This window comes from Phaenicophaeus curvirostris, chromosome 1 (genome assembly GCF_032191515.1).
Source record: "Phaenicophaeus curvirostris isolate KB17595 chromosome 1, BPBGC_Pcur_1.0, whole genome shotgun sequence".
Classification (NCBI taxonomy): domain Eukaryota; kingdom Metazoa; phylum Chordata; class Aves; order Cuculiformes; family Cuculidae; genus Phaenicophaeus; species Phaenicophaeus curvirostris.
Genome location: NC_091392.1, coordinates 31,236,162 through 31,248,308, shown reverse-complemented (window position 1 = coordinate 31,248,308; position 12,147 = coordinate 31,236,162). Strand labels below are relative to the sequence as shown.

Genomic DNA, 12,147 nt, shown 5'->3' with positions numbered 1-12,147 from the left:
AGATCAGTCTAGGTATCTCAGATACATTTTTTACCATATTTCTTAAAAATTTTAATTGTAGCTTCACATTTATTTGATTTTTTTTCAGATACAATGAAACGCTTGTATGGTAGAGGCAATGAGGTGTATTTTTAAATAATATACTAAAAATCTGTAATAATGGCAAGCGTGCCACCTTCTGGGTACTATCTCATTTCACACTGACATGCCTAATTTTGATCAATTTTTAGTGTTCTGTATCATGTGGAGTGGGAGTTCAGCAAAGGGATGTCTACTGTGAGCTGAAGGGCCTGGGTCAAGTGAGTGAAGCGATATGTAATCTTGGTACCCAGCCTGCTAGCAAGAGGCATTGCTGGCTGCCTGCCTGCAGGCAGTACCAGTGGTTGGCAGATGAATGGGAAGATGTAAGTCAAACTTTCAACTTTTATGAAGGAATTGAATGATGTCATGAATTTTCTCTGGTTTGTGTTGGGTTTTTTTTGTTTTGTTTTGACATTTTGATACATTTCTGAAAGCTGAATAAGAAGTGACCATGCTGGATATTCTGCAAGCTTGAAAACCTGAAGAGTGACAAAAAAAGTCAAAAGCTTTGTTTGCTCTTTTGTAAAGAACTCGTTTGTCTACTGGTGTAGACAAAAGCTCTAGTGGAGCTGTGAGCAGGGACTGTATAATTTGTATCATTTGACTATAAAATTCTTTATATATCACATAAAATATTTAATAAAACCTCACTATGAATAACCCACTTTGTAAGAACAGAAATACAGATAAAATGTCAGCTGGAAGTGAAAACCCCAGAGGTAAAAACTTTAGACAACTTTTTTTTTTTTTTTTTTCAAAAATCTATATGGAAGACTAACCAGGAAAGAAAAGAAGCAAAATAAAACTCAGCAATCTCCTACCCAATACACATTTTCATACTCAAGAATATCTAAGGATACCTTGAGGAGAGAACTGTCATTATTAAAGATATAATAACTATTTTCTACATGGTAAAATTTGAATAAATTTTGTACCCATGTATCCAAACATACAAACACATACAAAGTGAGGGGGAGAGAGAATGAAAAGTTGTGTAATATTTGAAATGCTGTACAGAAGAGTCTGTCTTTTACTGTGATGTTATACAAAACTCAGTTTATGCAGTTGTGGCATCTTAGTAATCTGCCCTGTTAAATTTCCTAGGGCAAACCCCCTGAAGCCCTGAATATGAAGACTCGAAAGACTCAGGGACACAAAGCTGTAGAAGCGGTTGCTGTTAAAATATAAATCATTTTCTGGTGCTCTGAAAAACCTGAGTTGTATTCATACAGTTTGGAAATACATATTCCTCTGTTAAGCTATACTGCGGGAAAGATGATGATGTATGTGTCTTCCAAGTGTTCTCTTCTCATATGAAGCTCTTAAAATCAGAAATGGTGGAAACGTCTCAGAATTCCACCAAGAAGTGAGAGGGTACTGGGAGTAAATGCACAGGCTCAACAGATACCTGCTGCCCAAAGCTGACACTGGCTTCATTAATAGGGAGTTTTGTTTTCTTTTGTTTTATCAGTGTAATATGACATACATACTTACAGGGGTTAGTTTTATTGTTTTCAAGCCCAACTTATTTCTTTCATATTTAACTTAAGTCCTTTTTCACTCAACTTATCTTGGCTTGACATTTTCATTTTCTCCTCAGTCCCACCCAGCAGTTAGGGTGTCGTGTCATTGTGCACTGTTAGCTTTTAGCTGATTAGATGTACCTGAACTTTAAAAACAATGCAAAGGATTTTGATTCAGTGACTGATGTCACAAAAGTTGGTGGTGTATGGCAACTGGCAAAATCCTTGTTCTGTACACGGCTACCTTAAGTACAAACACTGTGACTGTTTTTCTCATACTCAGTGCCTGGCATCATATAGAAGAAAGGAAGTACACCGGAAAGTTAAATGTGTGGATGAAAACCATCTCCAAGTGGATGAGAGTTTCTGTGATCCTGCCACAAAGCCTCTATCAACAAAAAACTGCAGGATAACTCCCTCTAAATACATTGTGCTTACAGCAGACCTGTCACAGGTAAACTAATTATACTGCTAGCACTTCTTTTATATAACTTTACATTTAAGAATGTTGCATTGCTGTAAAATATACATTGCATGCAAAGTAAAAAAAAAAAAGAATTTTTTGATTTGAACATGAGCGCCTAAACTTTCTCCACATTGAACCTTCCAATCAGCCACGATTTATTTTAGTGACGGTTATCAGTCATCTAGTCTCCCCTGGCTGGGGCCATGAACACCTGCTAGGGGACAGCAGTCTCTGCAACAGAATTCCTTTCCTGGTCCCAGGAAACTCTCTTGCAAGCTGAAACAAACAATAATATTTTCCTTGATGTCAGTGTAGCAGTGGATTAGTATTTTTTTCCCTTACACACCTGCACTATCTACCTGTGCATGTCTGTCTGTGCACTGCAACTGAGGCAGAACTGCTCTGAAACCTCTGTGAGCTCTGAAAGAAGAGCAGCACGGTCCTTTCCATCTCCTTGCATGCATAACTATTGCATATCCTCACTTCTGCACGCTAATGTATAATACCAGCCCCAAGGCAGCACGCATTGGATTAAGGCTGTTGCTAAAGCAAGGATCAGAGCTGACTTTTCTGTAATTGCAATGCTGTGAGAAGATTCAGTTTCATAGAAGTAATGCCTGTGCTTGGGGTTTTTATTTTAGTGCTCAACCAGCTGCGGGTTTCATTACCAGCAGAGAGTTACGTACTGTGTTGGAATCCATTCTGTTAAAAGTCAGTACGCCCATGGCCTTCGAACTGTAGTTTACCGAGAATGCCCGGTAGAGCCATCCCTGTACAACCATAAATGTAATATCAAAGGATGTTCACAAGCAGCTAGCTGGAGAGTGGGGAAGTGGACCAAGGTGAGTACAGATGTGCAAGCTCATTTTTGATAGCTGCCTCAAACACGGATGTCAAGACTAATTTGCTGACCTAATTATGTTCATTATTTACTACCTTCTAAACTCTTGATGGATATCCACATCTAGTGCTCAGTGTCTTGTGGAGTAGGGGTGAAGGAGAGGACCGTAGAATGTATGACTGAAAATGGCTTATCCAGTGACTTGTGCCTGCCACATATAAAACCAGATGCCAGAAAGATCTGCCATGAGGAAGAATGTAAGTGACAGCTGCAATTTTCAGTTGAGCTTAATGTTTTCCCAGGTTATTTATACAAAAGCTATAAATATATTTGAAGCATAATTATGCAAAAGTAAGTCACAAAATTAAACTCTGTTCGTGAAGTATTAATATGATTCAATCATTCATTTGAAGGTGAAATTCTTACCACCTGCAAAGATATCCAGATTACAAAAGGGATTAGAAAGGATGGTGAATACCTACTTAACGTTAAGGGAAGGATACTAAAGGTACTCTTAATATTTATGAGTTTTTATGAGCATATATTTTTATGAAATAATACCTTTCTAATAAAGATTTTTCTAAATGGTTCTGCTTTGTCTTGCAGATTTATTGCTCAGGCATGCACTTAGAGAATCCCAAAGAATATTTGACATTGCTAAAAGGTGAAGCAGACAACTTCTCTGAAGTATATGGATTCAGGTGCAAAGGCAGTTTTGTAACTCTAACATGCATTTATGTCTTCCAATGTTATAGAAAACGTCAAAAGGAAAACTAAATCTTTGCTATTTTCTAGGCTACAGAATCCATATGAATGTCCTTTCAATGGAAGCAGAAGGCAAGACTGTGCCTGTCGAAATGATTACCTTGCAGCTGGCTTCACAGTTTTTAGCAAAATAAGATTTGATGTAGCTTCCATGCAAATTAAAAGTAAGCATTTTGGCAGTTTTAGCTAATGTGAGTGTTCTTTTGAAATTGCACATGGTTGTGATTATGAAATTACTATTTTGATCCACTTATGGATCCAATTATACTGGGTTTTGGCAAACAAAATTATTATTTCCTTTAGGAATTAAATGGGAATTTCAAAGAATAAAAAAAATGGAGAAACCATCATTACTGCTTTTGTTGGTTTGTCCCAGGTGGTCAAGTGGTATCTTACAGATACATCTTTTATATGTGAACTAGCTCCAGTTCCTAAGGTTTTATTCCCATTATTCCATTTCCTTTTAGTCCCTGTCCTGTTTTTCTTGGGAAGTCTTCCTGTCTCGTAGCTAGCCTCTTCTCAGACCTTGGTAGACTTACTAAATGGAGAAGGAATCTTGCAGCACTTTAAAGCCCCTTCCTGAAGGTCGCAAGGTGGCTGACAATCATCTCAAGTGGAGCTGCGTGCAAGTGCAAATCTGCCTGCCCTTCATCCCTTTCCTATCTCAGGTAGAAATCTGGGCTTGTAGGTTGGACTGAGATTACATACAACCAAAATGGGTGATTTAAAACGTAGTTGCTAAAAAAAAACCCACAAACACACAAACACCCTCCCACAAACAAGCAAAAATCCCACTCAAAATACCCGCCCCCCGCCCATGATAATGCCTTTTCTCACTGTTTTCACCTGACCTTCTAAAGCAGCAGTTTTAGTGTTCAGTAATCTTCTGTTTTCTAGCCACAGATTTTCTTTTTGCTCAGACAATACTTGGGAGAGCAGTTCCATTTGCTACAGCTGGAGATTGCTACAGTGCTGCCAGATGCCCACAGGTATTTATGATTTCTTCTGCCCTTGAAATGTGCATGTATGGGGAGGGGGAAAATCTGCATGGCTGGTTTAGAGCTGCAAGGTTCTAAATTGATCTTGTATTCTGTTCAGTGGGTGGATTAGTCATAAGTAGTTTTTTCTTACTCCTTTTTGTCCTGCTACATCATATTTTTTTGTCTTTTCTGTTTTTCCCTCAAATTGTTTACTCCACACGTTCCCTCTAGGCTTCATATTCAGCTTTCTACATATTTCAAGTATTGCTCTCCCTAACTGCAGACACATATCCTTTGTTTCCCTAATTCCTTCTCAATTTTTATTCTCCTCCAGCATCTTTCCTTTTCCATAATCTTGCAGAATTTTTCTTCTTTCCTGCTTCTCTTCTGACTCTTCTTACCTTTGAAGACTACCAGACGAAATCAATCCTGTTTAGCTGTAGGATTTCAAATTTATATGTTCATTCGTGTGTCTACATCAGTGTTTTAGTTTGGATTGGTTGGTGCTTTTTAAAGTGACTCTCTGTATTCTTCCAATTTATTGGTTTTTGGTTCATATCACAGAGAAGTCTTGAAAGACATGAATGAGGTTATTTCTGGATGAAAATAAACGAAGCTATGATCTCCAGAAGAAGGATTTTAACGCAACCTAGCTGCTAATGGGGATTTGGTCTGTGGGACTAGATGAGAGTTAGTCCAAAGTGAAACCCTAATCTGTGTGCTGTATACAGACATAGGGCTGTCTGAGTTTTCACTCAGAGATCACTTTTTCACTCTACAGCTCTGCTCGTACTGCAGTGTCCTTGCTAATGCAGACATAGCCCTGGTCTGAACTAGCCACCTAGGCTGCCTTTGGAGTGTGCTGGCAGAAATGAGATTCTCTAGAAAACAGTTCAATCTTACTGTTTTCCTAGAAAACACCCAATCTTACCCTGTTAAACACTTTAGGATGCAGTCAATTGGCCTCTGGAAGTGTATATTTATATATGCTCTCTGCTTACAAAGGAGTTAAGACAGACTAGCTCAGACTTGTATGGAGGTGAATCCCTGTTGTCTATCTATCCTAGGTGTTTAAACTCAAAACACACTATGTGGGTGGACACAGTCAAAGGGAGCTAGAGAAAATTATGTATAGTTTTGGGACAAATGAATTGCCTAAGTCAGACAGACTTAACTCCTGACGAGAAAGCAGTTAGAGTTCATTATAGCATTGGATACTTTCAAACTGCAAATTCTTTGGGCTTAATATAAATCTATTTGCAATCTGTAACTTCTGTTGGGAAGTCCTTCTGCTTACATGCTTATGCACTGACTCATTTCTATTCAAGATCTGCATTGAAGCTAGCGCTTTTAATGCAGTAGAAAGGCCGCCGTTCCTGCACTTCCAGGATTTTTTTTTGTAAATTAGAATTTCATATGTAGGAAGGAGGCTAAAATAGTTGGAATTGTCTGGCATTCGTTCTGTATTCAGACTCTGCAGACAGATGCTACCGATCAGCTGATGCATGAGTCCTACTTACTGCAGAATAACATGTTTATGTATTTGTACTGTCTGTACAACTTTGAGTACTTAAGATCTGGACGTACACCAAGTGATAAGTGCAGACATGCAAGTGTAAGTTGTTTTAGTGTTTTGAACTCTATTGCCTCTCTATTTCACCTTTTTTTTTTTTCCCCCCCTCCTTAGGGACAGTTCAGCATTAATTTGGCTGGTACAGGTCTGAGATTATCCAGTACGGTTAGGTGGATTGCTCAGGGCAACTATGCAACTGCTGACATACACAAATCCCACGTAAGCTGATGTTTTTTTCCTTTACTGGCTGTTATGACTTGGAATATTGTGCCTCTAGAGGTGCAAGTGAAAGCTAAATGTGAATCAGAAATAGTGCATAAGGTCTCTGATCCATCCAGATCTTCTTCCAGATGTAATGTGAAATCTAGGCCTGATAATTTAAAGATCTCATACCATGCCTAATCATACCACCCAGAATACAATCCAGAGGAGCACTTCCTGCCTACCCTTCTCTTACTGATTTTAATAGCCTATTGTTATATTAATAAGGTCTACTAAAAGTTTCAAAAATACATAATAATTTAAAAAAAAATAAACAAAATGCCTCCCCCCGCCTCCCAATTTTATTAAAGATAACCTACTACAGAGGATCCATATAGCTTGCTTGCCTCCAACTTGATCTGTATGGAAAACCAAAAGATTGGTTGAATAAGAATGGTGAATATGCAGAGTTTAAGACTGCATTGATGGTGAGCCAGATAAGAAGGTACACAACGATGCTGATAAAGGATCTCTGTCCCGTTTTTCTGCTTTGGTGCTGTTTCTTCATTTAGTATTTGTAGGTAAAATTTGTCAAAAGGCCTATGGTGTGTAAATCTCAAGAAGATTTTTGTACAGATGTGATTTCAATTGTTTTTCTAGACTGACTGTTCTTTTTCTCCAATTCCCAGGATGGTACTAAAATATATGGAAGATGTGGAGGATTTTGTGGAAAATGTATTCCTAGCACAATTACTGGTCTCCAACTTCAAATACAATGAGAACTCTGATGTGGTGGAAACATCAAAGCAGGGACATCCGCCATTGAGGTGCAAATTGTAGGTGCTGTGTATATATGTATATCTTTAATTCTTTCATCTCTGTAATGCTCATTACTGTGATGCTCACTACTAAGAACTCCTCTTTTCCTCAGTGTTTGTTCAGAGATGTATTATCTGTTTGTGGGCTAGCTAGTGCATAAATCACAATCATAAGCCTTCAGGTTTTAATGGAGAGGCGTTCATTCAATGCACAGTATATATTAGCAAGTAAATTGCACTGAGGTTACTACTATGGGTAACACCCTAAACTCTACCATAATTGTATTACCTTTCCTGCAACTGATTCAGTGCAATTCATTATGCAGTATTTAATATAACTAATATTCTACTAATTATCTTGATCAACTGTACTAAAATATAGAAAGGAATGAGTTATTGCTATGTAGAGAAGACAGGTAATATTTTAAATTGCTTTCAATTTTGTGAAACCTCTTAGGAAATATCTGACAATAATTTATAGAAGAAAAGTTTATAACCAATGTACTTGAGAGAGTTTCTGCAGATCTGTTTGTTCTCTGTCAGAAAACATTTTTTCCCCATCCCTTTCATCGTATTCTTTGTGGTGCTTAAACACTACCAGTAATCCTGAGAAGTGTGGTTTAACCTCTGTAATCTCTATTGTACACATTAAACGTCTAGACTTAGTTTTGCTGTGGTTACAGGAAAAGAAAATAAGGAAACAACTTGCTTGGAAATCTGAATTTAAATCCCTGTCTCTTATCCAAGTATGCTATAAAAGCAGCGTATTCTGTTTACTGTAGCATCTTGGATGTGATTGAATATGCATTTACTTAAACACTCTCCATATACATCTTACTCCTTTATGTCCAATGGCATATTAGTAAAAGCTGTAGTGTGTGTCCCTCTCGTATTACGATTCAGCATTATTTTCAGTAACCTTAGTGAAAACTCTGAGCAGAGGCAGCCTCAAGCCCCACAGTGTGTTTCGTGTCCATCTTTGGCTCAGTTTAATTTTTCAGTGGTTGTAAATACAGTTCTAACATCTCCTAGTTAAAATTCTTTCTTCCAGAGAAGTGTATGAAAGAGTTAAAAATTTAAGAAAGATCTAGCTCTTTGATTTGTTGTTTTGTATTACTTTACAGTTCAGAACTGCAGAAATACATGCATTTCAGGGCTGACTCTCAGGTATTCAGAATAAAACTTTCTACATGCACAATAATGTACAGTATATACCAGATGGCTATACATGCTTTTTCTGATGATATGTGATCTCTAAACCAAATACCTATTTTGCATGCCAGTAAAATTGGTAGATCAAATGGCAGCTAGGTTGTATTTTTACCCACAAAGTTAGTCATAAATTAGATATATATGTCGATTAAAAACTAATACTCTACCACAGAACTGTAAGCAGCTACTTTTTAGATAACACATGTAGGTAATTATTTTGTGATCTCTGCATCAGAAATGTGTCTTTGCACTATGTGCCCTATATTAATTATAAACATTAAGAATACACAAAAAATATTTTCCTAGAAATGTTTACATTTATGATTAAAATTTTATAATTTATAAAATATTTATATAATAAAGTTGCTTGTGTGAATGGTACCAGAATACTTTTGCATTTTTTTATTGATGCTTCGTACTAAATGTTTCAAAAACACTTCTTCATGCACAGAAGAACTACAGCCTTAACAATTCTTCGCAGTAATATACATAGACTTATATTGTAGTAAGTGCCACACAAACAGGTTACAGTCACACAAATATTTCCCGTGAAAATAAATCCTATTTCAAGGGAGGCGAACTCCACGTCTGTGTGCTCTTTCCAGTCATCCCCCCACAATCACCTATACATCTCTTGGGAGGCTGCCCTGTAAATCGTTCAGTGAAATAGTGTAGAAACCTGAAATAATCTTCCTCCTGCCTGTGCTAAACTCAGATCAATCATTTGTAGTCTGGTCCCTTCACCTCTCTGCTTTGGCAGAAGAGGAACTGTAGGCATTGTCCCTCCCGAAGAGGACCATTCTCTTTTTAGCCCTGAAACTCCAGTTCAAGGCTAGGAAGCACTCAGCTCTGCTGCCACAAAATTGCTCTGAAAATCTTCTACAAAACAAAGTGATTTTTAAGCCATTATTCAACACAGTATTTTTTTTATTGGGTAATATTAGTAATTTTTGAGTAAAAATGTATTTTCTATAATTAGAGCAAAACCTGTGGCCCAATGTCAACTTCTGCATAAAAAACCACTGTATCGTGTTGTAGTTTTTTGCATCTTTTCGTTCTCTTCTCCTTACTTTGGAGTTTTGATCCTGGAGTAGGAAGAAAGTACCTATGTGTTGTGGCACTTTGTGAATTTCTTGTGTTAGAATTTTGATTTTGTTGAGAAAAAGGGATGAATCACCTCTTTTCATCTTACTAACTTTATATCCTGAGGGCAATTTAAGGCAAACGTAACCTGATGATCAGCTCTGACGAATTTGGAGACATGATGATGCTGATATGTCATAAAAGATTCAAGCAATAAAATGAGAGCGATGGTCTGTATTTGCAGTATGATGTTTCCATCTCCTTTAATTGATATTGCTGCAGGTTTCCATTGCACTGGGCAGCTGAGATGCGTGGCAGAGCAGTGGGGTGCTCTGTGTGAGTGCTGTGAGCTCCACCTCGTGGGTCTGCGTGTGTCAGTCTGCCCAGAGCTAATCACAGTCACACAGCTCTCCAGTTTTGATTGATGTCTAGGAAATGAAATGCTGAATTGTCCCATCACTATTTTACACAGAAAAATAATAGTAATAGTTTAAGATGATTGTAACGATACTTTGCTAGATGTCTTCTAGGACATTTAAAATTCTGTCAATGACAGCATCAAATATTAGGTGACACAACTGTACTTGCTTGTGTGTATGCACATACACACACATCTGGTACTTATCTGAAAACTGAATGCTGAAGATGGATTAGATGAACAAAACCTTGTTGCTCTCATTTATCTGACAAAATATCACTTGCTGTGCTATGAAATGATATACTGGCATGTGGCAGTGCCTGTGACAGCTCTTGACGGAGGTATCATCTAGGTGTCTTCTACTTGTATTTCCTCTAAGGTGATATCTGGGAGGTGGAAGTGGAGCTGGAAACCCTGGATCTGCGTCCACTATCACGTCTCCATCCTAGCTGAATTCGTGCTGGTGTGGTGTGCTGTGCCACTGTCCCTGTAGACAGGAGCAGGCATTTGATCCAGGACACACACAAGTTGTACAATCAACTAGTCCAATGTTCATGGGAAGAGTTGTGACTGTGTGCTCTAAGCATATATATGTGTCTATGCAGGTTTCTGATAGATGGTTGTGTATTTTTCTTATTAACTGAAAGACTAAAATATCTAAGACATACTTCATGAAATCCTGGAGAAATTCAGAATCTGAATAAAATATTATTATCTGGCAAGCGCCGTCTGTATCTTGCAGGGCTTTAAGAAAGATTAGTGATGAGTGTGAGGAGTTGATTTTTATTGTTTCCATAAAAACCAAACAGATTCCTGAAAACTGATGTTCTGTGGCTATTGAAACTGAACTTAAATTAGAAGTGGAACAGAAATATGCTGTAATATTTTACCCTTAACTTAAAAAATAGAGAGCAGGAAAACTATGTGCAAGAATAGTATTGAAGCAAGATAATTGAATATTGAAATAAGAAATTAATATAAAAATTAGCATTATATATCTATATATATAAACATTACAGTTGAGATTTTATAGTAATCCATGTTGACTTTATTTATAAGTTAAAACCATTTCCAGCTGCACTCCAAAGAAGCCCACAGCAACTTTTTCCAAAAATTAACTTTCATGATACAATACACTTCCATATTTCTGATGTTGCAGATGTGGTTCATGAGCCATGAAATGCCAAAGGCTGCACTTAGATGCCTTAATACTTACTCATGTGCTGAACGTAATGTCTCACTCACTCAGCACAAGTAAAAGTAGGACTGGAAACCGGCGTGGCAGAGTGTCCTCCAAGAGTCGCAACCCTGGGGAAGCATTTTTATTCTATGGACTAGTTCACAATCTCTCATGTAAGGCTTGCTTTGCTGTCTTGCAGTACTTGGCCACCTTTTCTTGATCGTCTATGATTTTTCAAGACCATCTCATTGCATCTATGTATTAAAAAAAATTTCAAAGGGGCCTCAACACCCCCCCTGTCTCTCTCTCTCTGATCTGGTTTGGAAATAGGCTGAATAGATCATATAAAAAGTAAGCTATTGCTTTTAAAGTGCATTCCTTCTTCATGATACTGGCTTTCCTTCAGACAGAACAGGAAATGTGACTACGGCAGGGGAAAATTACCTGCCTTTTATTCAAACAGAACAATAACCTATCTGACTTGGAGTTGAATCTGACATTTAATCTTCTCATCCACATAAGGTGGTTTGCTTCTGGACAATTAAGTTTATTTTGCAATACCTTAGCTTGACAGGCTTTTCTGGGCTTTGTTTATCCTAGATTTAGAGAAGCAATCTGTGCTCTGTTTCTGATAAATTTCTTCTTATGTTCAGTTATGATAGATATTTCTTTGAATGAAAATACTGTAGCAGCAGAGCAGAGCAAAGATCTAACTGTATTTATGTGTATATTCTGCCTTTAAACATGAACAGCTGTGCATACACTCATCTGTCTCATGTCTGACTCTGTGCTGCCATCCAGAACCTTTTCCTTTTTAACAAACATTTCCTTCTTTAATCTGTGTGTGTGTTTTATCTCTGTTTCTGCAACAAAATTCTCTTGTCCACATATGTTTTTCAAACCCTATTTGTATAATTAAACAAAGCACGCAACAGGGAGAACCTGCACTGTAAATGGTAGAGAACTACTCTCTCTCAGAGTAGCTGAAATCAAATAAGCAATTTCT

The 12,147-nt window shown here is 37.5% G+C and overlaps 1 protein-coding gene across 1 annotated transcript in view; it reads left to right on the top strand.

Annotated features, from left to right (window-relative positions):
• ADAMTS20 (ADAM metallopeptidase with thrombospondin type 1 motif 20) overlaps nucleotides 1-8,829 on the top strand; it is an 84,029-nt gene extending 75,200 nt beyond the window's left edge. Inside the window, exons 29-38 of the mRNA XM_069866147.1 lie at nucleotides 231-404; nucleotides 1,888-2,058; nucleotides 2,712-2,912; nucleotides 3,039-3,168; nucleotides 3,325-3,419; nucleotides 3,518-3,612; nucleotides 3,707-3,840; nucleotides 4,574-4,665; nucleotides 6,344-6,448; nucleotides 7,120-8,829. Of these exons, the coding sequence (XP_069722248.1) occupies nucleotides 231-404; nucleotides 1,888-2,058; nucleotides 2,712-2,912; nucleotides 3,039-3,168; nucleotides 3,325-3,419; nucleotides 3,518-3,612; nucleotides 3,707-3,840; nucleotides 4,574-4,665; nucleotides 6,344-6,448; nucleotides 7,120-7,209 (1,287 nt within the window). The 3' untranslated portion in view covers nucleotides 7,210-8,829. The remainder of the gene's footprint in view (nucleotides 1-230; nucleotides 405-1,887; nucleotides 2,059-2,711; nucleotides 2,913-3,038; nucleotides 3,169-3,324; nucleotides 3,420-3,517; nucleotides 3,613-3,706; nucleotides 3,841-4,573; nucleotides 4,666-6,343; nucleotides 6,449-7,119) is intronic.
• Nucleotides 8,830-12,147: the final 3,318 nt, after the last annotated feature.